This window comes from Sycon ciliatum, chromosome 1, assembly GCF_964019385.1.
Source record: "Sycon ciliatum chromosome 1, ocSycCili1.1, whole genome shotgun sequence".
NCBI classification, from domain to species: domain Eukaryota; kingdom Metazoa; phylum Porifera; class Calcarea; order Leucosolenida; family Sycettidae; genus Sycon; species Sycon ciliatum.
The window spans coordinates 86,976,910-87,002,909 of NC_088643.1; the positions used below are offsets into that span (position 1 = coordinate 86,976,910).

General features: G+C 46.4%; 1 protein-coding gene across 1 annotated transcript; it reads right to left on the bottom strand.

Annotated features, from left to right (window-relative positions):
• Positions 1–248: 248 nt before the first annotated feature.
• LOC135806139 (ATP-binding cassette sub-family D member 3-like) lies at positions 249–26,000 on the bottom strand. The gene is made up of 26 exons (XM_065320290.1): positions 25,746–26,000; positions 20,409–20,430; positions 20,050–20,102; positions 19,054–19,105; positions 18,648–18,736; positions 14,807–14,876; positions 13,822–13,848; positions 13,168–13,238; positions 12,863–12,932; positions 12,532–12,585; positions 11,939–11,995; positions 11,531–11,583; positions 10,969–11,128; positions 10,047–10,116; positions 9,244–9,341; positions 8,625–8,716; positions 8,292–8,392; positions 7,872–7,932; positions 6,976–7,039; positions 4,801–4,878; positions 4,569–4,634; positions 4,220–4,333; positions 2,892–2,942; positions 2,508–2,657; positions 1,842–1,898; positions 249–1,048 (listed from the first exon to the last, which is right to left on the bottom strand). Exons 1-26 carry the CDS (start codon positions 25,871–25,873, stop codon positions 971–973), a joined length of 1,986 nt encoding a protein of 661 aa, XP_065176362.1. The 5' UTR covers positions 25,874–26,000; the 3' UTR covers positions 249–970.

The window sequence follows — 26,000 nt, forward strand, 5'->3', positions numbered from 1 at the left end:
AAGGAGCACGAGCATTTGCTGCAGGCAAGTCGAAATGGAGATCAGACATTGTTTATGGATGAGTTTTTGTTGACTGGAGACAGAAGCGGACTTGGCTTAATTTCAGTGTATTCTCATGCATTGTTCTTTGGCCTTTGTACGCGTGCTGTGGTATTATCATTATTATTAGAAGTAGAACAGTGCTGTCATCAGTACATGGCAACATACTCGTACTCATTAGTTGAGTTACATGCACTGGTAGTAGTGTTATTTTGATGACCATCTGTATCGCCAAAGGATTGACAGGGTGCTTGTTCCATTAGTGAGCCGCATCATTGCATGGAGAACTTGATGGGCAAGCAACATCACACAAGCCTAGGCCATCTGAGAACATTGCAAATGACCAGCTGTGAAAAAAAAACAGTAAAAAGAAATGAAAATAGACTGGAAATCGATCTAATCAATAATTATATAATCTAGATGTACACTGTGACTGGGCACAAGGGCAGAACGGTTGGCTTTGGTGACTGTTCTGAATATATGACCTAGACCTACATGTACATGTACCTAATGCTAACAGGTGAGAAGGGGGGGGGGGGGGGCATGACTGTAACAAGGTAAACCTCCCCATGTCCAGTTGAAATGAATATTACTGTACTACCAGTACCAAGTAGAAAAGTATGAGACGCATACGGAAAAGAGGATAAGTTCACTGTAAGGATAAAATAGTGGTGGGAAGCAACAGTCGAATAAATGAAACATGTCCAGTGTGTATACATGTGTGAGGGCATTCAGGGATGTCTTGATTCCTCTGCAAGTACACATGTCCCGGGTTGCACTCCTGTTCATAATTTACATGATAGGAAGAGTAGTAGAGTACACATAGATAATGGAGGAAGGCCGTCTACCTTGCAACCATGATGGCAGTGGCGATGAGAGAACACATTCTCTGTACACGAATCATTCAGGCAAGCATTTACACATCATGGATTCAAGAACCAAATTCCTCAGATGACGAGTCAATTTGGCGGAATTCGTACGCTCCGCGGCCATCAAATTGCAACACATGCTGTGCAAAGAAAAAGTCAAGGAAGAGCAACACAATAGTCAGTAACGAAACTAGGGCACTTACTTAGGAAGGGGATCCATGACATGTTGATTGGTAGTACAGTTGCATGTTGCTTATCCGGCGGTCAGTCATCCGCCACGCTGGTTATCCAACAGCGCACTGACAGCTCATACGCTGTATATTTACGGGTCTACTCCCCAAGTAAATGTGGACAGTGAGCATCATGAGCGTTGCCTTAATGCAACGTTACATACATGCCAGTCAATATAGATAAGTACGATGACTGTCACAGGATAATACTAGAAACAGAGCATGCAAAATTCAGGTAAGATCATGCTCCACAGTCCTTATCTTATGATGGGTATGATGTGTCCTACAATGTAGCTTCAGTTATCCAGAATAACTATTTATCCAACAGCATGCTGTCCCGATAGCTGACACGCAATGGTAATACTAACGGTGAACCATTAGCTGTGCTAGGGTTGAAGCTGAGAACATTAATTTTGTAAATAAAGCTCTAATCACTAGCTGGAGCAGGTGTAGAATTACTGTTGATCCATGCTTCAATGCTCAGGCAATTCACAATCTAAGTTTGATGGCACTTCTGCTTGAAGTGGATACCAATCTCCAAAAGCCAATTGGTTGAACTACATTTCACCAGAGGGGATGCACATCAAAGGCAATTGCTCGGGATCAACATATTGAAGGGGTTAGTGCCAAGACATGGACTGTACCCCAATATGCATGTCGTTGCATGAATCGATTGACAAGAGTAAATTGACGTTGTTATTACCTCATGATATTTCCAGAGGGTCTTGCGATGGGAGACAGTAAAGAGTGTGATTCCAACCTTGGAGCAACAGAAGCATCATACAAACAAATAGTCAGTGAACTCCACAGTCACTCTAAAACATTAGCATAGCTGGCGCACTCCGCAAGGACTAGCTGTCACTAGCCTAGTAACAAGATCTCCAGAACAACACCGTTATCTCATGTCATGAGTATAGATCTACACACATACACCGTACCAATGGAAGCACCGGAACGAGCACCATGCCATAATATGGCTGTACACAATTGTATGGCTGATGACAATCGTATGGCTATACACAATGGCTGTACACAATTATTGTGTACAGCATGGACTTGCCAGAAATGAAAAGTACGGATTTGCCAGAAATGAAAAAGTACAAAAACTTTAAAAAGTGACAAGAGTATTCTCTCTGGACCAAAAATCAATGTGCACAAAACGCATGTCATCGATGCAAAGAGCAAACAAGGAAGCTTGATGCATCTGCTTTTTGAACTCCATAGAAGAAGAAGATTGCCAGAGGCCAGCTGTGGAGTTACTAGCTGGACATTGGTATGAAAACATCGTTTTGTGCATGAAACTCGAGAGACAACTTTCTTTGCCCCTTATTCAAATGTATATCTATTAGATGAGTTGAGCAAAACCTACCTCTCGGCAATGACTGTACATGAAGCCTTCCACATCCACACTAACTGCACTGGTGCACTCGTCCAGAATAGCAAACTGCGGACGATGGTAGAAGAGACGAGCCATGGCAACACGTTGCTTCTCTCCGCCACTTAGCACATCCATCCAATCCTGAGCAGGGAGGCAAGACCGACCAAGATATTCATATGAAGAACCACACCCACATGCACATGCACATTCAGATTATAGCAATAGCTCTACTAAGTATGTGTCGACACAAAACACTAATGTATCCCCAGACGTTTTTCATTGTTTTGTTTCCAGACTCATTTCACATTGTTCAAGGGACGCACACCCCTAAACGTTCTGCACACACCGATCAAGGTAGTCTACAAGTGCACTCACCTGAACAGCATCCCACTGTCCATCACGTTCCAGTAGGTTTGTCAGTTGTACCTGAAATGATTAGATGAGTAAAGAAAAAAGGCCGGCAGAGGTACTTGCATATACGGTGCAATCAAGATGATATTTGATGGCACATAAGATAAAATTAACAGCCCACAACATAGTTTTAAATGTTGACTTTTAACCCTTAGGCTTAGACATCCATACCAATGCGCCATCAAAACTCCAGACATACCCATCTACAATGCAATTTTGCTTCAACAGCTTACTTGTACCACACATGTACTAGTACACATTTTTCTGCTGGTCAACTCCATGCACATGGACATGTCCAGTCCATGCACGGTACACATTCCCAAGTACACAAAGTGGAACTCCATGGGTCCTTTCTTTCGTTCTTTCTTTCTTCAGTTTCTTCAGTCAACTGAGGTTATTATGATGTGTTAGGATACTAGCAACTGACACATGGCTGTAGACTAGACGTTTGAAGTAGAATAAGGTAGAGGGGACGGTTCAAATAGGACACAGGTTGCAAACCGGAACGGACTCAATATTCACTTTCTCTCTTGGTATTTTGATTAGAAAACATATGTCACAGTGAGACTACGATGTGTTATACTCCGAGCCAAAATTTCATGGCTCTGCGATGACCAGAAGCGCCATATCAAGCAGGTGAGTTTGACGTGTTGCTTCGCACTGCGACTTGAGTTTTACGACTTTCGAAAAATCAACTTCTTGTCGCAGGTAAACAGCGGCTCGCCTCTTGCCAATAAAGCACCGCATACCAATCAAAACTAATGGAAGCACACACAAGGCTTATTGTTACTCTGTACTGGCCGTCGTGGAGCGATAGCAATTACCTAATTTCAGAGCCAGAGTGAATTTGACGTGCACTCTAAAACGTGTCCGGTTTGGAGCCACCTCTGATTTGAACTTTTTTGAAGCGAAAAATTGGGCAACTTGGAGGCAATGGGTCAACACAAAGGAGTGGCTCAGTTCAATTGACTCTGGCCCCAGAGCAAACTTCAACATGCCAGTTTCCTTCCACAAACATATTTCGAGTGAAAAATCAACGCTGATGCTCGGTTTGGGTCTATACAAATTTGGCTGTCAAAGCGTCCCGGTATCGAGCCGTCCCCTCTACAGTGCTGCTCAATGAAATAAGACCAAGGGAGTAAGCTTTGCGAGTGAGACTCCCAGTGTTTGCAGGTCAGGGGCTGCACAGCGCGCCCGGTGTGGACTTGACTGGAGCGATCCGATTTCATTGAGCAGCACTGTACATGTGCAATACAAGTGTCATCAGCAGTAGCAATCTCTCAGCCTCTCACCTGCTCCAAGAAAGCAACTAGCTGCTGGTCAGTGATACCCTTGCGCACCATATCATCTTTGCTATCCGGGTAGATGATCTGATCGCGCAGAGTACCAATCGTCATGTATGGTCTCTGCAATAGGGTATACAGCCACAAGCACAACATTTAAGTTGGTTATTATACTCACAGGAGGCGACTTCCACTGCTTATGTTGCCTGTCGCTTAGGGCGCAACTCTGAATTCCAACCAACCGTTCTGACTTCTGTGATGTTTGTGCCTCTATGACATACAGTCTATGTACATGTACATTGACACCACACAGGTACGCACGGAATACTGGGCAGCGTGGGCACAGTAGTGACAGTACCTGAGGAATGTAGAACAGTTTTCTCTTGTTGGGCTTGGTGACCCGACCACCAAACAGAGGCCATAGCTGCAAGACAGAGCACAACGTAGACAATATGAGCACAATGGCGGTGAACATGCTGAGGACTGGATACTAACGAAAACAAACAAACAAACAAAACAAACAAAGAGCACAACCCTACATGTGCAACAGAGACGTGGCACACTTGACACTTGACTTCAGATCATCTCACCTCGCCGACCACTCTGAACAGGGAACTCTTGCCACAGCCATTGGGACCGCAGATCAACAGATTCATACCAGACTGAACCTGGAAGAGACAAAAAAGAAGACACATTTGCTTAGTGCAGGGAGGAAAAGGAGGAAAGGGGGGGGGGGGTAACAAGTTATTGGTCCATACTAGGGGCGTAGCCAGGATAGTGACCAAGGGGGGGGGGGGGGTTGGGCGTGCCACGACTTTCCCCACACAAAAGTACATGCACCCAAGTTTTTGATCCGCGATACGGCTGAATGGCAAACCTCCAACCAGGTAGTACAGTCGTCCCTCTCTAATCCGGCACCTTTTGCTACGGCGTTTTCTGCTGGATTAACGAGGGTGCTGGATTAAGAAATCCTGCCCTCTGACCCGGCCCTATCCAATTGCATGCATGTATCATACATCAAAACGCAGGGTTTTTCCGTGTCGACCCAAGTATTTGGTGCACGGCTTTATATTCTCAATTGTTCTCCGGGAATATACACAGTGATAAAGTGATAAAGTAAAACAGAGAACATGCTCACATGTACTCTTGCACACACACGCACACACACACACACCTGAAAATTGGCAGGACACTACTCCTTGCTAAAATAAGAAAGTATGGTTGACTGCCGATTGACCAGACTGGCCAAGCCTGGCCTGGCAAGGAGTGCACCTGTACGGCACGCGATTTACGACTGCCGGATTATGAAATCAAACTACGTGCAGATTGAGCGATTCGTTTCAAAAAGTCACTGCCGGAGGCGGAATTCAAGTGCCGGATTAAGATGTAGGAATTGAACGAAAAAAATCGGTTTCGTCAGAAAGTGCGCCGGTTGGCAAGGGTTCCGGATAAACAAGTGCCGGATTAGAGAGGGACGACTGTAGTAATATTTTCTACTCCCTGCTTCCAACTAATGATGAGCTTAGCCCTGGGTGCTGCTTTCTCCAGAATTATCACACTCTCCATCGAACTTTCAAAGTCAGATTTCTCACCCCTTTTTCTCTTCATCGTGTTTGACAGTGCAGTAAGGTATCCTTGATCAAACATACCCCATATTTCCCACAAAAACCGTAAACTCCACTTCAACGTTACTTTCACTGTTCTGCTGCTGTACCGACACTTGAAAGACATGAAAGAATCTTCTTTGCTTTTCCACAAACTCCAATACGAACACTGAACCTTCAGAGCTACATGTACATGTATATTATACAAAACATAGCGCGAACCTTTGAAACTGCTATGTCTGATGTACGTTTTCCATGGACTGTGTTACTACTTCTACCCATGGGTGTTTGTATGACTCTTTGCTTCTAACAAAACATGTGGAGTGCGATACAAATCATGTGCTGAGTCTGCTGAGGTCTGACGTAATGCTGCACAATGGTAGGCACGAAGCAGAGTTGCCCTTGACTACAAGTTTCATTGCAAAATAGCCAATCATCAGAGAAAATAGTCAACTGCAGTAGTACAATACCTAGTACTTCCTGGTCTGAACAACAAGGTTTGCTACTGTGCGTGATGTGCAGAGTTGCACATGTGATCAGTGGTCCGCGTATTACGGTCTCTCTCTCGAACCAGCTGCGAACCACGATCAAATTTTTAAGGGGGTGCTTTGGGCCGTTTGGCACCCAAAGCACCCCCCCCCCCCTGCATACTGAAGTATAACGTATGCTGGGATAAGTAGTACATGTACCTCGGATAGAAAAAAAACACTTTCCTGTTCCCCATTAGGGTACATCTTAGAGTTTCACTGTATTTGGCAGGTTGATCCTGAGTCTCCATGAGGGTACATCTTAGAGTGTCACTGTATTCGGCAGGTTGATCCTGAGCGAGACTACAGTAACACCTTCCATTACCGGACGCCTTTGGCGCAGCGGAAACTTACTTGATATGCCAGGATTCCACTTGATAAAGACTGTAGCTATGCACTTGGCAAACTCGTCAAACATCACTTTTAGCAGGAATCTCTAAGTTACAATTTTTATCGTGTTCTGCCTTTCGTATGATTACGACCATAAATGCTCACAGTTCGAATTTGTACGCTCCCTCAAACTACTTTATTTAGACATCTCCTGGCAAGTCAAAAGACGGCCAATTAATCACTTGTAATCTAATGGACACTTTACTTCAAAAAAGCGCTTAGTCAGTCAGAGCTCAGAACATACCTCGAATGAAAGATCTTTCACGAGTACATCACCATTAGGTGTTGCCAGTGGGACGTCCTCAAACCTACATAGACCGTCCAGGAATTTGCACACAGGATAATGCACACACGTAGTAAGCACAACATTCAACACAGGATATGTCACACATGTTTGGCACTGAGCAGTGAGCAATGAGCAATGAGCTTACAAGCTATGCAGAAAGGCGGGCAATGGGCGACACAAAGCATCCATCAAGTTAGAAGACCACTGGGGATACACATGCATGTATCAATGTGGAGCGACTCAAGATTGAGCTTCCCCTCCACATGTGACTCAGTACACCCACACCGGTCTTGTCCTCCCGTGTTTTCTCTTTTTTTGGGGGGTTTTCCCTTTCTTTTCTCTTTACACCTTCATACTCTTAGGGTGCGTTCTTATATTCTCTAGCTTCTAGAAGAAGAAGAAAAGAGAAGTCGAAGAAACTGGGATTACTCAAGAACGGGGCTCGAAGAAATCGGAGATATTTCGCACATGTCAAGCAAAATGAAGCGTCAAAGAGATCTTGAGTGATGACATGTTGTATGCACGTGTGCGTATGCGAAAAGGGAAATGCGTACACTCATGATGAACACGTGGTCGTAGTTCGCATGCGCTGATCCCAAACCGCGGGAATCTCCAAGTTTCAACAACCTCTGAAGCTTGGAGAGCTTGGAGAGCTTTGGAGAGCCTCCTAAAAGTCGGAGAGGATATAAGAACAGCTCTCGAACTTTTCGGAGTCAACTTTTCCAAGAGGATTTAAGAACGCACCCTTAAACTACCCATGATTGGCCACCACCTGGCATCTCATACAAGAATTATTGGCAGTCGCATTATGAGACAGATGTTGATTAAACAAAATAACGAATAAAAGAACTGACCGGATGATGTGGTCCTGCTCGATAATTTCACCGCTGCCTGGTACAAGCGCTGGGGCCGGCTCTGAGCATAGAAAAATCACATGAAACTCACAGTAAGATATAAGGCAGGGTAGTTAAATGAGCAAAACGTGCAAAGCGCTTCCATCACCATGGGAAGCGTGGCATACAATGTAACTCTGTTCAAGACCATGCCAGCAAGTACGATCTGACGTGGATGACGTCTGAGCGAGCTGTAACCAGTCCACGGGTCTGTCCTTGTGTATCTACAGCATGCATCCATCTACATCTAGATTGTGTGTTTGTACATACATGTATCTACAGCATGCCTTCAGAAAGATCTAGATCACGTGTTTAACTATAGTACAGTCATGCACATGTAAACAAGACTGTACATATGTATGCATGCACATGTACATGTACCTTCTGATGAAGATGAGCTGGTGGTGACCATAGTACGCTGATAGACACCACGGTTCAGATCATCCAACACGTCCATCAACTGTGTGACACGTGCTGTGAATCTGCACAAGAACCCCCCACGAGTACACATTAGCACATAATGCAGGTTGTCGTTCTAGGAACAATGAGGGAGGGGCATCGCATGCTCTAAATGCACCAAGTGTGTTGCACGTCAAAGGCTAGGATTTAGAAAAGATCTACCGGCACTAGCTAGTAGTAGCTCGCATATCCATCACAAAGAAAAATCAAGAACTGGAGCAGTATACAAACAAAAGTGCATATTGTAAACCTTACCCAGACAATCGAGTCATCTCGCGCCCGGCCAAGACCAGGCGACCAATAGCTTCTGCCATCTTGACAAGCATACGTCCACTCTTGTAGTAGTCCTAAGGATCATGAGTCATAGTGAATGATAGCGAGTGTGAGGGTGAGTCACAGTGAATGATAGCGAGTGTGAGGGTGAGTCATAGTGAATGATAGCGAGTGTGAGGGTGAGTCATAGTGAATGATAGTGAGTGTGAGGGTGAGTCATAGTGAATGAGTGCGAAAGAGTACTACAGTAAGTCATCCGATATAAACCAGTCCAGCACACACATCAGGAAAGGATAGAAACTAACAGGAGGCACAGTCACACTACAATCGGGTAGCCCCCCCCCCCCGGATGGAGATTTCGCCACCACGGAGATGAACAGGGGTGCCAACACCACAGGAGTTCAACGCAAAAGAAAACAGACTTTATTCAACAGTGAACTAAAAGCCAGAAGCAGCAAGTCAAGAACTGCCTCAGGATAGAGCACATCTTTATCCCAACACACAAACACACATGCACCCCCCCCCCCCCCCACACACACAAACAAACAAACACACACACAAACAAACAAACACACACACACATCTCCATGACCATCCGCACCTTCATAATCTCAGAGTGTGAGCTGTGCATGTGTCTCGGATCTTTCAGATCCAAAAATGGCCGACTGACAACCGAGTAGCCCACAACAGTTGCAACATCTATACAAGAAGTTAGCAGCACACACAGACAGACAGACGGACACACACACACACGCATACACACACGCATACACACACACACACACACACACAACCACACACAAACACATGCACAAACACACGCACACAAACACACAAACACACAAACACACCCACACAAACACACACACACATGCACACAAACACACACACATGCGCACACCCACACGCACACCCACACAGACAGACACACAGAATGAAAGGGAGACTAAAGCGGTGGTATACAGCCCAAAACTACATACTGTACTATTTCCCCAATTATAAGTCACACTGGATTATACGTCGCACCCCCATTTTCATGTTTGAGCCATATTGTTTCAATATAGTTTCATAGGTAAGCAACGTAAGATGACACACTCGATTGTAAGTCGCACACCCTTCTTTGACCTTGACGTTAAGTGTAAAAAGGATGCGACTCGTAGTCAGTGAAATACGGTACAGTAACCACAGCAAGGACACGACGGCATACCACAAAGAGAACAGAATCACAATATTGAAGCACACCAGAAAGGAAAATGGAGGATACATGAACTAGCACAAAGTTCAAGAAAATCAATGACAGCAAAGCTATTTCATTCGAACCTCCACATTGAATAGCAGAAGTATCAAGGACGAATTTCACTAATGGTGCATTGGTACTAAATACATCTAGTTACAAATACTCACACTTTGCAATCACCGAGTCGAGGAATCCCATTGAGAAGCGGAACTGGATGAAGGATCGAAGGTGGTCCACCTGAAATGGGAAGTATAAACGGAGAAATTACTTCAGTACACTACCACTACACACTAATACATACTACAGTACAGTGTACCTTTAGACAGAATCATTACTGCCTGTAGTCCTGGTGACAACTCACCAACAGCACAACAAGTAAAGTTGACACGAGTGGAGCAGCATAGGCTCTTTACAGCCATACAGAGTTGGTAGCCAAAGAAAGTGGATCAAGGCAAGTGGAGCAGCAGATCGACTGGCAGTATTGTGAGAAAGCAGGAGGAGTTCTCCCAAATCAACATTGTATACTGCAGTAGGATGAGTGAAGCAACAGCAGCACAGCCGCCCTAGCATAGCCCCAGTACAGCCCCATCCCCACCCCAGCCAAGCCTCAGCATAGTCCAACCCCAGCCCCAGCATACTGAGCCCCATCCCAGCTTCTAACACAGTTACTCACCAGGCCATCACTGAGCCCCATCCCAGCTTCTAACACAGTTACTCACCAGGCCATCACTGAGCCCCATCCCAGCTTCTAACACAGTTACTCACCAGGCCATCACTGAGCCCCATCCCAGCTTCTAACACAGTTACTCACCAGGCCATCACTGAGCCCCATCCCAGCTTCTAACACAGTTACTCACCAGGCCATCACTGAGCCCCATCCCAGCTTCTAACACAGTTACTCTCACCAGGCCATCACTGAGCCCCATCCCAGCTTCTAACACAGTTACTCACCAGGCCATCACTGAGCCCCATCCCAGCTTCTAACACAGTTACTCACCAGGCCATCACTGAGCCCCATCCCAGCTTCTAACACAGTTACTCACCAGGCCATCACTGAGCCCCATCCCAGCTTCTAACACAGTTACTCACCAGGCCATCAAACACGGTGTGCACAGTGATGCTTTCTCGGCGGTTGCCCTGGTAGAAAGCAATCTCCTCACTGTTTGTGATCAAGCGGGAGTTGACGAAACGGAACTCTCCCTCTAAACGCTGTTCTCCCACCGTCATCCGGGCAACAGGTCGCCGAAGTCTAAATACACACCACATCACAGTGACATGACATGATCAATACAGTACAATCATGTATATCTACTATAACTTGGCATTCATTTACAATGCCGGGACACATTATGACATGGCAGAAGCGAGAAGTCAACGGTGACTCATAGCAGATAATGAAATGCTGACACACTAGTAACGGAATGAAGGAACTGAATGTTTGTACAAAAGCAAACTGTTCTAAATACTTCTGAAGTACCAGATACGCACGGTTATTTCACACATAAGATGCAGTATATGCATGGACACACATTATACACAACACTGAGGAATAAGATTCTACGCAGTCAAGCACACAAGACGCCCCTCCCCACCCTCCTCCTGACATACAGAGATGCACAGAGAAAATACGACTGAACTCAATCGTGCTTACCTGGTCAAAATCATGCCGGAGAAGGCTAGATAGCCCAGCATGATCATGGGACCCTGCAATGTCAGAGCACACATTCATGAACATTCAGCACAACAAAAAGCCATCACAAGAACTAAGAAAAAGGGTGCAGTTACACCAAGAACAGAACAGACTGCCACACAGGCGATGTGCAGATGCAGAGTTACACTGAATGATCTAATGTGTTGGTGGTGACTGCATTGATATGGCATAGTAGAGAATGGACATAACCCACCACAACTCTAGCCCTGGTCTTAACTGAACTTAATTCTAATCACCCTGCCAAATGTAAATATCGCATAAGGTACTCTGACACTACTACTCAGTCCAATACATGAACACATACGAGCTCGTAGCTAATTGCAATGCAAACAAACATGCTCCACTCACCTGCAACCCAATACTGCCCGCAAGTTTCTGAAAGTAGATTGCGATATCCAGGATTGGCTGCAGAGAGGAAGAGGGAGGGGGGGATACAGGTAGCATTACTAAACAGCACAGAATGCAAGTACAAGTGGCATGTTGCGCGATACAGACAAACATATGGAAGAGGAGGATTCCATGCTGCATAGAGCAGAGCTGGATCAGATCCACGGTTAGCCAGCTAAAGAATAGCCATGAGTTGTAGTCATCCAGTCAGTGACTGCAATGCACTTTTGATACACACCCTGTCTTCGAAATCGCGAACCCGTCAATGGAAAGGCAGCAATAAGAACATAGACCTTATTCAATAAACATCACAATCACGTGAACCGGGGTCCCCGGGAGCCAGGGAGTGGCAAGAGGCCTGCACTCAGTGCACAGTAGACTCTGCATACGAACATGGGAGTAGAAAAATACCGGTATTTTACTACTCTCTTGTACGAACTTGGCCTTTCTTACCACTCATTTCTTGTACGCGTGCCCTACTGTACGACAACAGCCTACTACATGATGTCATGCCTACACGACACACATTTACATTTTCTATACTCAAGACTAACCTTGATGACATTAGAATACAACTCAGCAATACTGTTGCAGAACTTTTCCACATCCTGGAGAGCGGGAGGGAGAGAGAGAGGGAGAGAGAGAGAGAGAGAGAGAGAGAGAGAGAGAGAGAGAGAGAGAGAGAGAGAGAGAGAGAGAGAGAGAGAGAGAGAGGAGAGAGAGAGAGAGTACATTGTATGTGTGGTGTGTGTGCACGTGAGTGAGATAATATTATGTATTTCAACTTCAGATTCATATTAGTACCACACTACCCATGAATCGCACGACACAGGACACTGGTCACATAACAAAGAAACACCGGAGGAAGAGTGAACATCAGCATACCTGTGTAAGAAGCTGATCAGCATTAGCAATGCGGTTATCCAAATTTGACATCTTGTAGTAGGTGAATCCCCTGCAAAATAAGAAAAACAGCCAAAAGAAACCAATTTCTTGACCTTGCCGAGTAGAGCTTGAGAAAAATTTGGTCAACAAAGATGATGACTTGCACCTAGACAATCATGCAGCTCTTCGCCTGCCCTCTGAGTTTCTTGCATAAAGGCTGCACAGAAGTCACACGATACCCACACGCCGTGAATTTCAAGCTCGGATTTATAACAATACGGTGGTTGGCAACAACTCAATCTTACTGAAGATACTGCTGGTAGAGGTGTCGGGTTAAGCGCGAGCGAAATCGTAGTTTTAGCTCATTCAGACCAAACTGGACATAGCAAGACAGAATAGGACATGCAATACAACCAACAGACCATCAATTTTCCATGGCACAAAGACAGACAATGGGAGAACATAATATTGATGCTTGAGAAGTTTGGCAAGTAGGTGATGAGACAATACTAATAAGGCTATAATGGCATACAGCATTGTAATGGACTGGTTGTTTAGTTGCCTTACGACCCGTGTGCCCACCAAACCTGCCGGTAAGAAGCTGTTTGTGTATCATACACTCTACGGGTGCACTTATCCATACTCAACATTCCACCAATGCACTTATGTAGCGTTAGTATGCAACTCTTTCCGTCTCCTTGCATTCCTGTGTATGACTTTCTGGCCTAGCACATTCTGATCATATTTCACCCCGTTGTCCTTTGTCCATTTTGGGACCATCGCATTCCAGGTATGTTGTACCTCATCTCTTTTGCATATTCAGTTCAGAACCGCGTACATTTAAAATGGTATTCAAATGAGTCGTCTAAGAAAACGCAGTGCAATGTATGACAACAATAGTGTGGACTGTTCTGTTACATACACACACCCGACTACATTATAAGTTATTTATAACTTACCTTCAGTGAGGTGTTAATGATGGCAATCTGGAGAAAACAAAGAAGCAAGGTACAACAAAAAGTTAAAAACAAAAACAATCTTTGTTCAGCAGCAACAAACACAGTGGATGCTGCAGATACACCTGAGTAAGATATCACACACACACACACATCTGTACCATCTACACAAATATCAGTGGCCAGCATACTTTCCCATCACCCATGAAAAATACTGCACCTATAGTTATAGGTGCAATGCAGCTACATGTACTTCGAAGTAGAGATTGATTTCTCAATAAACATGTCCAGCATATGTCAAAGTGCATTCTTAACCACTTCCATGAAAGGCAGTAACGAAAGTACGAAATATTACAGAGCTACATGTACATGTGCATCGTAATGTGCAGTGTATGTTCACACAAGCAAGCAAAGTGCTGTACTGCCTGAAGGCGCTTATACCCTGACACACAGCAGGGAGAGAGAGAGAGAGAGACAGAGAGAGAGAGAGACAGAGAGAGAGAGAGACAGCGAGAGAGAGAGAGAGAGAGAGAGAGAGAGAGAGAGAGAGAGAGAGAGAGAGAGAGAGAGAGAGAGAGAGAGAGAGAGAGAGAGAGAGAGAGACACACACACAGAGAGAGAGAGACGGAGAAAGAGAGAAAGAGAGAGAGAGAGAGAGAGAGAGAGAGACAGAGACAGAGAGAGAGAGACAGAGAGAGACAGAGAGAGAGACAGAGAGAGAGACAGAGAGAGAGACAGAGAGAGACAGAGAGAGAGACAGAGAGAGAGACAGAGAGAGACAGAGAGAGAGAGGGCGGCAGAGAGACAGAGAGAGAGAAACAGAGACAGAGACAGACAGACAGAAACACAGAGACAGACAGAAAAACAGAGAAATATTGTTCTGATGATCCTGAATCTCAGTGATGCAACAAGCCTTCTCTCCCTACTGTGTGTACGAATGAACACATACATAATACAGTGTGGGGCAGGATGTCAGTGTCCAACTCACCATCGGCATGGCTGTTATGAAGTGGAAGATGTTTTTCTTGAACAAATCCAGGTTACGACCAATGATAGACCTAAGACAGACAGAGAGTAAAACATACATGATGCTGGGAGGGTGGAGCATTTGACAATCTGGTTGTGACATTTGGTGCTGTGACCGGGATATAAGCTTGGTCTTAGTGGACGTTCCCTTGTATATAGCCAGCCAGAACAACGATCGTTACGGGAACCGGCCGGGGAACCTGCTCCACACCAGGCACCGGCAGGTTCAGATCATATCATTGCATGCATGGGTGGGAGCACTGGATGCTTTGGGTTGTGCCAGGGACGCTCAAAGACTCCCGTCCATCTCTCATGGAATAGCACAACTGTTGAGAAGTCTGGAATGGAGGCCGCCAATCCTGTTCAGCTGGTGGCCCGCGCTCCGGCTAGGCTACACAAATGTGAATCATGCCAGAGGCATGACATAAACAGCAAAATAAATATCCTTGAAACATATGACACATTGTATTGTCATTATCACGAAATACTGTGTATGCACAGGAATGGTGCACACAGCCTACAGTCAACTTCGCTTATAACGACACTCGGCGAGGCATCAAAAAGGTGTCCTTATTCGCGAAGTGTCATTATACCCGAAGTCTCATTATATGTATTACAGTGGGATGGGACTTTGCTCTGGGCATGGAAATTCTGTCGTTATTCGCGAATTGTCGTTAGATCCGCAGTCGTTATTAGCGAAGTTGACTGTATAATTTCAAATTTGGACTTCACAGAGAATTTCAAAGTGTTAGGAAATTAGAGGCCACATGCCACGTACTGCTCTTTCATATCTGGCTTGCAAGTGTTGAGTTTCGGGGAGAAAAGAGCAGTACGTGGCATGTGGCCTCTAATTTCCTAACACTATGTATATCTGTGTTCCCTTTTCTCATTACTTGTTGTAACCTCAACCGCATGCATTCATCGATGTCCTGATTGTATAGCCCTCTTTGCTAATGAATCCTCACTTCTCTGTGTTCAGGTCTAGGTTCTGAATGCATGGCCCCGTAGGCCCCGTAGGCATTCTACCACCCAGCTCTATTCATGTCTGCTGCAGAGATTTGGCGCGTGCACGTGCAGCTACATGTGTGTACTCCGCCGCTAGGTTCTACGCGTACAGGACCTGCTACTCTGTGCGCGCCAACTCTGTTCTACGGTACACATACTTCTGCTTTTGGGGATATAATCTGGTACTGGTTGTTGCTCTCGGGGAGTTCTCGGAGAGTTGTGGAAAGGAAGGCTTGGGTTTTCAAGGTGACTGGACTGGCTTGAGTTTGAGTGTGTGAACGGCGTCCGCCGAGTATAGACGAACCATAACAATGTGGCGCAGTGAACAGGATGGCCAACAAAGTCAAAGTTACGACAAAACTTGACTTGGACCACGAGCTCGGGCCGGACCATTTTTCCACATGGCACAGCCAGATAAAAATCGGTTTTCTGCTCCACAACGTCGAGCAAAGCAAGGACAAATATCTGGTGGCCGCATCGAACCTTGGTGAAAGTGCCTCGCACTACCTTTGGCAGCGAGATGCCACCATTCCAACAGGCGACGATCCGTATGGCGATCTGTGTGCCCTGTTTGACGAGTACTTCGGTGGCAAACGCAGCCATGCCTCCCGCCTTGCAGCCTTATTCTCTATCTCACAGCAGCACGGAGAGTCCATTCAGGCGTACCGGCACCGGGTACAGAAGGAGATGAGAGTCTGCAATTTGACGACGTCGTCCAAGCTGGAGGAGGTAATCGAGACCGTGTCTGTACACCTGTTCGCCCGCGGACTGGCCTGTTTGAACACGCGGCAGAGAGTGTTCGAGCAAGGTGGTTCCACTATGGCGACGGCAGCTGACTGTGCACAGTCGATAGCCATGGCGGCTCAAACTGTGCAGGAACAAAGTGCCATGCAGGGACTGGGTGGTCACTCGTCTGTGACAGTTGGATACGCGAGTTCAACTTACAGGGCGCGTGCCCAGGGTGTCTCAAGTGGCCAGTCAGGTGCTGGGCCAAACACTCGTCAGGCTCCCAGTGGCAGTAGCGGTACGGGTACCAGTAGCTCCAGCGGAGCAGCAGCGTGCCCATGTGGATACTGTGGCCAGCAACATCCACCGGGCAAGCGCCACTGTCCTGCAGCATCCGCCACTTGTAGCCACTGCCGGAAGACGGGACACTTTGCAAAGGTCTGCCGGAAACGACTGAGCGCAGCCACCCAGGCTAATCAAGGAGACCCTCCTCAACAGGACAGATCACCGGCTGCCACTTGCGCCTGGTTGGAGCCCAGCCAGGTAGCGGAAACCTACATGGTGCGCACCGGCAAGACGGGATTTGTGCTGCCGCTACACGAAGTGCAGATCGGCAACGACCACACTGTGCATATGCGAGCTGACAGCGGAAGCATGGTGACCATCCTGCCCAAATCCCTCGTGCAAGCGGGGACGACGCTGTCGGCAACCACCACCAAGTTGCAGCCCGTGGGACCCAGCAGTCTCCATCCCCTCGGCACTTACCAGGCCCCGTTGACGTGTCAAAACGCCCAGGTCACCGAGACGGTGTACGTCGTGGATGATGGCTGTCAGGCTGTGCCGGCCCTGATAGGCGAGCGAGCCAGCATAGCCCTGGGACTGTTTGGGACGCTGGAGATCGGTTCTGTCAGCACATCACTCCCTGCTGTCGAGCCAGAGCCATTACCACCGATGGCTGGTACGGTGACCGTACACATGAAGAAGGGTGCCCAGCCGGTGCAGCAGATGGCTCGCCTACTGTCACCGGGTCTGCTCCCCTCTCTCAGCGCGCAGCTCAAGGCCCGGCAAGCTCAAGGAGTCGTCGAGCCGGTGGAACAAGTCCAGGACGAAGACTTCGTGTCGCCCCTGGTGGCAGTGCCGAAGCCAGACAAGACCATCCGGTGGTGCATTGATCTGCGGCAGGTCAACAAGTCGATCGACAGACCCGGCATTCAACTGCCCACGGCGGACGGACTCCTGACTCTGCAGGCTGAGTCAGGTCGCCGGCGCCACGGTCTTCAGCAAGATTGACCTCAAGACAGGATATTCGCAACTGGAAATTAACCCAGACTCCAGGAAGTTCTTTGTCATCGCTACTCCGCTGGGGTTTTTCCGGTTCACCCGCTTGCCGTTCGGGGTCTCTAGTGGGCCGGAAATCTTCCAGCGACAGATGGAACGAGTACTGGCTGGTTGCGAAGGAGTGGTTATCTACCTGGATGACCTTCTGATTGTTGGCGCCACCCAACAAGAGCACGACAAACGGCTGGAAGCGGTCCGAGAAGCTCTTCAGCGCCATCACGTGACCATCAATGACAGGAAGTCAGCCTACAGCGTCACCTCGGTGCCGTTCCTAGGCCATGTAATCTCTGCTGCCGGTGTGTCACCCGGTCCCGACAAGATCGTGGCTCTGCAGAACATGCCGAACCCAACCAACGTCAGCGAGCTGAGATCATTTCTTGGACTGGTCACTTATCTAGGCAAGTTCGTCCCCAAGCTAGCCCAGACGACCCAGCCGCTGACAAACCTCCTACGTGGTCCATGGCAATGGACACCAGCCTACACACAAGCAGCCGACGGGATCCGTGAGCATTTTAGCAGAGCGCCTCTGCTACGGCTCTTTGCTCCGGATCTGCCTACTCGCATTGAAGTCGACGCCTCGGGCGCGGGCATCGGTTCCGTGCTTGCCCACCAGCATCCCGATGGTGAGTGGTACACAGCTATGTTTAGGAGGTGCAGGCAGTGCCAGGGACACAAAGAGCATTTTTAGTGCAGCGGGCAATCATGGCAAAGTAGCAATGAGAGAATCGACTTACGCTTCAATTGCCGTACCGTTGGAGATCATCCATACATCACAGTATGTCCGTGCAATCAACGCAGCAGCCACAAGGCCAAGATATCCGGCCTGCAGAGAACAGCCAGGGACAATCAACAGATTATACACCTACGGTAACTGTTCGATGTACAGTGCAGCTACCCCCGATCACATGAGTCAAGTTTGCGCCCTGCGCCACTGCACAGCCAAATGTTCACAGGTCTGAGGCTGCAAAGCACCTGGCGTCACATTGACTTGCACAATTAGATTTCATTGAGTAGAACTGTAGATACAATATAGAGTGTGGTGGTGCAAGACGCTCACTTGTATGGTAGGATGTGCTGACATTGGACTACATGCATAAACATACAACTACAGATGACATGCACTTTCTCACACGCTCATACCTCAGCACAAAACCATCTTGGAACGAGAATCTTTAAAATGCGAAGAATCCGCCTGCAGACAAGCACATAAAGGATGCAGCAAGAAAAAAAAACATGATCAAAGAAAGTGGTAACAGGCGAGCCCGAGAATATGGTGATAAGTACACGTAGTGCCCAGACAATGTACATGACTGTATGTGATACACAACATACTACAGTGCTGGCAACTGAAATCCGACCCCCGAGCGGTGGGTACACATTCTTTGCGATGCGAGCGCACCGCCCAGGGGGTCGGATTTCAGTTGCCAGCACTGTAGTTGTACATACAGGCATAAAAATGAACAATCACACTGAGATGACTCCGAGAGAGGAGGCATCAAGCTCGATATCTAGAATGCAAAGCACTCCCGTCCATTGTTTCTACCGATTCATCTTGCTGCACAATCACATCCTGTCATCTATTCAAGTTTCAAAACCCGATGAAATTACTATCAGAGCAAACCATGGTGGGTGGTCCAGACAGTTACGTCATTGAAATTCTTTTCTTTTCTGTTTTCATACACATGCCACCACCAGTACTTTATCATAGAGAGAGAGAGAGAGAGAGAGAGAGAGAGAGAGAGAGAGAGAGAGAGAGAGAGAGAGAGAGAGAGAGAGAGAGATAGAGAGAGAGAGATAGAGAGAGACGAGAGGAGAGAGAGAGAGAGAGAGAGAGAGAGAGAGAGACGAGAGGAGAGAGAGAGAGAGAGAGAGAGAGAGAGAGAAACAGACAGAGAGAGAAATGGACAGACCGACAGAGAGACAGAGAGACGAGACATAGAGGTATGGACTTTGATACTAGCTATTGGCAACTCTCACGAAGACGTTGTCAATACTGGAGCCGATAAGGCAATGGGCATTTCAAAATGTTATCGCCGCTGCTCACATCTTAGTTCAATAGCATGCACCACAATAATACATGAAATTGACAGACACTAGTATAGCATGGGAGTTTCTACACGGAAACGAGTTGCTCACTTGAAGAATACACCGTCAACAGCTGCCTTTTCACTGCGCCCCTTTTCACCAGTCTGAAGAACAACACACACAAACACACACACACACACACACACACACACACCACAGAGTAGAAACATGTAAACAAGCAAATTATTGCCAAATTCCCTGTCATGACAACTTACATGGTTCGAGATGGATAGGTTCCAGAGACAAGACCAAACCATTGCATCAGTACACAATGCGCAACATGCAATAACATACAATTGCTGTAAAACTGTAAACGTCACTAAAAATTCAAAAAAGACCTGCTTGTATTCGGAGAAAACATCGTTCAAGCATTTCAGGCAAGTTAATATGAAAACATTAGCGCAGGTTACCTGAATGCCTAGGTCACGCCGGCTGGATGCACCAACAACACAGAAGAGAACAAAAAGAAGAAGATCAGACAGTTCTATATGGGATTGCTTCAACTGGTTCCATGACGTTCCACGATTTCACTATGCGGGCAAGTGGACCACATGTGGGGGGACCTGGCTATTATATGCAGGAAAGCACTGTCCTATTTTTTACTGAAACTCCAGGATTGATTTGAATGTCGCCGCGGCAGTTGCCGGTGAGATGTCCACAACACAAAGTACTTCAGTGTCGTAAAATGTTTGATCGAGTCTACGACGAGATATAACTTGCAAGAAAGGTTCATAGTTTCTTGGAGACAACAATGCAATCACACTTAGGACAAGAACAAACTTCAGGCTCTTCACAAGCAACATTCTTGACACTATTTCCAAAAGTACTTTCCTTCTCGTCAGGTGGAATAAAGGCAAAAAAAGAAATATGGAAGAGAACAATGAATCTAATACAGCAGAGAAGTGATAAAACAGCGTGAAGAAGAGTACTAGTGGCCAGAAACAAGAGGGGTAAAATGTGCAATCCCATGCACATAAAAGGAATGACAAGAAGGCGCAAGTGTGACGAAACGTAACAAGCGTGCAAGGTACTGCAACAAAAATAGATAAACATTAACAATAGGCCTAAGTCACGAATAGGTTAGGCTTCTTTGTGTGAATATAAACAGCTGCTAAAACATCCGACAGCGTAGCACTATGCATACGCGCGCGTGTGCGCACGACAAAAATGGAAAAAGAAATCATCTGAATACACAGCACGACATTCAGGCTGTTAGGCAGGTGATTGACAACTCGTTAGGTATATCCTTGATTTGTCTATCGTTGAACTACACTGCACACTTGTTAGACTTCTCCACACTTGCACCTTTTTTTTTTGTCATTCCTTCTACATGTACACGTGGTTACGCATTTTACTGTTCTTGTTTCTGGCTACTCTTCTTTGCGCTGTTCCAACACCTCTCTGCTGTATTAAATTCCTTGTTCTCGTTCTGTTTCTTTTTTCCTGTACAGTCAACTTCGCCAATAACGACATTCGGCGGGGCATCAGAAAAGTGTCCTTATTCGCGAAGTGTCCTTATAACCGAAGTCCCATTTGAATGTATGGGAACCCATATTTTGTATAGTATGATATGCATATCAAAATCAAGCTCTTTTCTTGCTCTATGTCAATGTGTACTTTATTTTCATATTGCAGTTGAAAGGAACTAAAAATTCAATATGCAAGGGAAATCAATTGAAAAATATGCCTTTTTGAGCCAGGGACAGAGACATGTACATGTATGATGATTACTGTACAATCATGTACAACTACATGTACATTGTATACATATAGGTGTGCTGGTAAATCCAACAATTTTGAAGCCAACATAAAAAAAGGAAGAAAAAGCCCCCCCCCCCCCCCTTTGCTGCATTTTCTTGCATGTGTGCAATAATATCCATCACCAGTGCACCATACATGTAGGTTCTGGTACTTCTGCATGACAGGTACATGTACTTGACTGACAGGTACTTGAAATAGCTGTCAAAAGCCCAGAAAGTCGTTATTCAAGCAGTGAATATGACCACGGGGCACTAAAAGCATGTCGCTATACGCGAATTGTCGTTATTCAGATAGTCGTTATATCCAAAGTTAAATGTATACAGTTAGATGGGACTTTGCTCTGGGCATGGAAATTCTGTCGTTATTCGCGAATTGTCGTTATATCCGCAGTCGTTATTAGCGAAGTTGACTGTATTCCACCTGATGAGAAGACATTGAAAGTATTCATGAAATATATTTTTTGAATGGCTGCTTGTGAGGAGCCTGAAGATTGTTCTTTTCCTAAGTAAAAAAGGTTTACAACATAAATTGGTGTAGAACTAGGGCTGAAACGAATATACCGAATACTCGAGTACTCGTTTGATAACTAACGATCGAGCAATCGTTTGGATTACCGATTACGATTATTTTGTGTTTTTTAAATTTGTGTCCAGAAAGTACTGTAAACCCTCGTTTTGTGAAGTTTGAACCAGTTTCCGCTGCGAGTATGCAGTTGCCAGGGGCATGGTTCATGTTCTGAGGTTAAATTGACTTCAAAACTGCCATGTTTTGGAGCTACCCTTTCACTAATGCAGATTTGTTGGTATTATGAAGGCATAGTTTGTGGAAACAGAGTAATGTTTGCACAGAAGTATGACTCTATTTGCTAACGATTATAATCAATTACTCGATCGTTAAGCTAAAGAGTAATTGATACGTGAAAAAAAAAACTGAAAATCCACGATCGTTTCAGCCCTATGTAGAACCCAGGACGTCTACTCTGTACTTGCGCTGATTACAACATGGCGGAACGACATGAGTGGTGAAAGTAGCCGACAAAGCGATAGCTGAGCACATCAGAAGCCACCAGGTATTGAGCAATTTGTGAACATAACAAGAATTCTACTGGTGTACACTGCCATCCACACACAAGTCCTGGGGGACAAAACCCCAAAAATCGCCCCACGCCTGACTTCGAATGTTGCATGTGAATTGACCAGCACTCCATGCAAGTATAATGGCGTCATGGTGTCTATGGTGTCATTCAACCACATTTCGTGTACTGAAATTGATCCTTGCACTAGCACAGAGTGTCATTGTTGTCAAGGAAAAACTATAGGAAACCTTTTGCTAGAACTTCCGTCATGCTTCTCAACCAGTACATGTACTTCAGAGTTGAACCACTGGAGACGTCTTCATTGGCACCGGTACCTAATAAACAGCTGTTATCTGATATTTTAAAGGGGAAGTCCGGTGAAAAATTTAAATTTCAGTCCGTTGAGTTCGGGGCGCTGAGTTGAATGGTCTTCGTCCGAGGAGGCTGCGGCCTATGGTTCGTCAGATACGCCCAATCGAACATGTGCGAATTTGAGCGCGCATCACCCAGATCCAGGTGATGACGTCACAGCGTGCAGCCAGGTAGCCACACCATCTACTTGTGTACAAAAATGGCCATATTCGGAGCGCGTTCGATTGGGGAACCGTTTGTCGCAGCTTATTCGGCCCAAGACCATTCGATTCAGTGTTACAAACACTACGTACCCTGTGATTTTCAGCTCGGTAAACCTCGAGGTTATACCGTATTTTAGCCGTTTCCGAGTTGGACTACTACGGCTCAATGCGCTGCTGCGTGCATGCTAGTTGTAGTGTAGTCAACAAACTGAACAAACTCACCACACACGGAACTACTCCCGCACTGCCATGCTGGGGTAGCTACAACAAGACTCGAGTCGCAAGACTCAGAAGAACTAGTCAACACACGGACTTGTCATGTGCTACACTCGTATCAGTCGTATGTACAGTCATAATAAAACCATCACTAAACAGCGAACAGCTCCCGGACCTAGAACTTTCAGATCCCGTAGCGTTGCGAGCGAAGAGTCGTGACCTTGGTTTAAAGAGCCTGCACTGTTCTCCAATCGAGTAGTCCGAAATATGCCAAGTTCGCACCAAAACATCACCATATGGCAGGCTACTGGAGTCCAAGCGAATCGGTATGGAACAACATTTAGAGCACTCACATCACTCTTCTCCATTTTGGCGACTCTGCTCTCCAGCGATCTGATAATTACATCAGCCTCGTCTGCAATAGCTGCTGCTTCTTCATCAATCGGAAACTCAGTAGCGCTCACTCTTGACGGTGACCGGCCCGCGCGGCCATTTCTTCAGCTGAATACCGAGGTTCTCAGCCCCAGACCGAACTCATGAAGGTCAGCCATGGCTGCATCCTCACTCTCACAGGGAGTTCCGTCTTCGGGGTCGCTTGCACCACCTACTATCGGTCGCCAAATCATTTGAAATAGCACTGACACTATTGCTTTCACGCACTCCTTTTGACCTAGCTGCACGCTATGACGTTGCGGAGGGTGTGGCGCGGCCGCATGACGTCATGGCGCAGCCCCCCGAAACTCAGTTTTTCAAACGGAAATATCTTGAGAACGCTTTGTCGGAGACACGTGGGACCAACACCATTCGACTCAGCGCCCGAAACTCTACCGACCCTGAAATTTAAATTTTTCACCGGACTTCCCCTTTAACACCGAAGCTGTCACAGTTGCTCTCAAGTCTCAGGTCTGGCAGCAGTCACTGCCATAGTGTGACCCCACTCCTCCGGCAGCTCTTTTTCATCTGCACCAAGCAGGCGCGTGCGCCGGTGCCCTTCAAGGGGGGGGGGGTTCCGGGGGGGCCTCCCCGGGAAAATTTTCAAAAAATGAAGCAAAATCCTGCATTTTGAGCGAAAAAAGGGGGGGGGGGGGTTCCGGGCACCCAGGAACCCATACGGGGCACGCGCCTGCCAAAGGTACCTTTATGGTCACCGCTCACCATGTGACTGGCACTACCAACATCCTTGCTGATGCTCTTTCCCGGCAGGATTTCACACGATTCCATTCCCGCCGCCGTATCGCCACTCTTATGCCCACTCCATTACGCACTCTTCCGTCCCTTTCCGGGGAAACTTTACTTTGGCTGTACCTTGCCCAGCTGCGTGACGAACGTCTACATGCAAACTGACATGAAAGTCGGCAGCACCTATCTTGGGTATGCGACGATCATGTCAGACGTACTGATTCCACTTATTGTGGCTGCCAGAACATAAGGGGCCATCCGTAAATATAGATATTTATTTAGAAACGAAAACTAGTCGTTTAGGGGGGAGGGGGTTGAGCGCCTGTTCGTTTCTCGAAAAATATCGACGCACAGTTTGTATGTGTGGGTACGTCCAGAAAAGAAAAGAAAAAATATCGATACTATGCATCGTTTGTATGTGTTCGTTTCTGAGGGAGGGGGGAGGGGGGTTGAAGAGAAACGACTAGTTTTCGTTTCTAAATAAATATCGGTATTTACGGATGACCCCTAACTGAGTGTTACCACTGTAAATGACGTACTCTTGGACACTCAGTAACTTCAGTGGGATGTTGAGCTCGGATGGGTGACAATTTCAGTCTGAAGTGCGGCTTACAACTCCAAAAGTCCCAAAATACGAATTTTACACCCACGGCCAGGTACTAGGTGCAGGTAACACTCCAGAAAATGCGTTAGGTTCGTCCTCATCTTACATTTATTTTGGGATATTGTAAAAAATAATAGTAGAAAATCAAACAAAAAATTATAACTTACACCTGCAATATGACAATATTCAATGTATAGTTCTGTACAAGAACAAAACTAACTGTACGACTGCATTCTAGTTGTTGAGAGCGTGTATGTGTTGCACACCATTATAAACTTTTTCGCATGCATTATTTGAATTTTCATGTGGGATGGAAAAGTTATAAGGTTGTATTCACCTTGTTCTTCCAGAGGACAGTGCCCTCGCACCAATCCACAAAGTAGCCACGCCAGCCGCACTACACGAAAGCAGAGCCATTCGAGAAGGCGTTGCGGCGGTGGCCGCCAATTGCGACCAAGCCACCATGATGGATGATGATACTGTAGTGAAGCAAAGCAAACTCAGGGCATCTCGACAATGACTACTAACTAATTTACCGGTACAGTGGTACTTGTCTTTGAATAGTGGGCTAGCTCATGAGCTCAACAAACAA

Excerpts from the sequence above, each read along its gene's own strand:
- LOC135806139 (XM_065320290.1), bottom strand. The coding sequence starts at position 25,873 with ATGGTGGCTTGGTCGCAATTGGCGGCCACCGCCGCAACGCCTTCTCGA. Across the intron at positions 20,431-25,745 it reads CTGTCCTCTGGAAGAACAAG|CCGGCGTGACCTAGGCATTC; the intron begins GTGAATACAACC and ends TGGTGCATCCAG. Across the intron at positions 4,635-4,800 it reads TGTTCAGAGTGGTCGGCGAG|CTATGGCCTCTGTTTGGTGG; the intron begins GTGAGATGATCT and ends TCTGTCTTGCAG.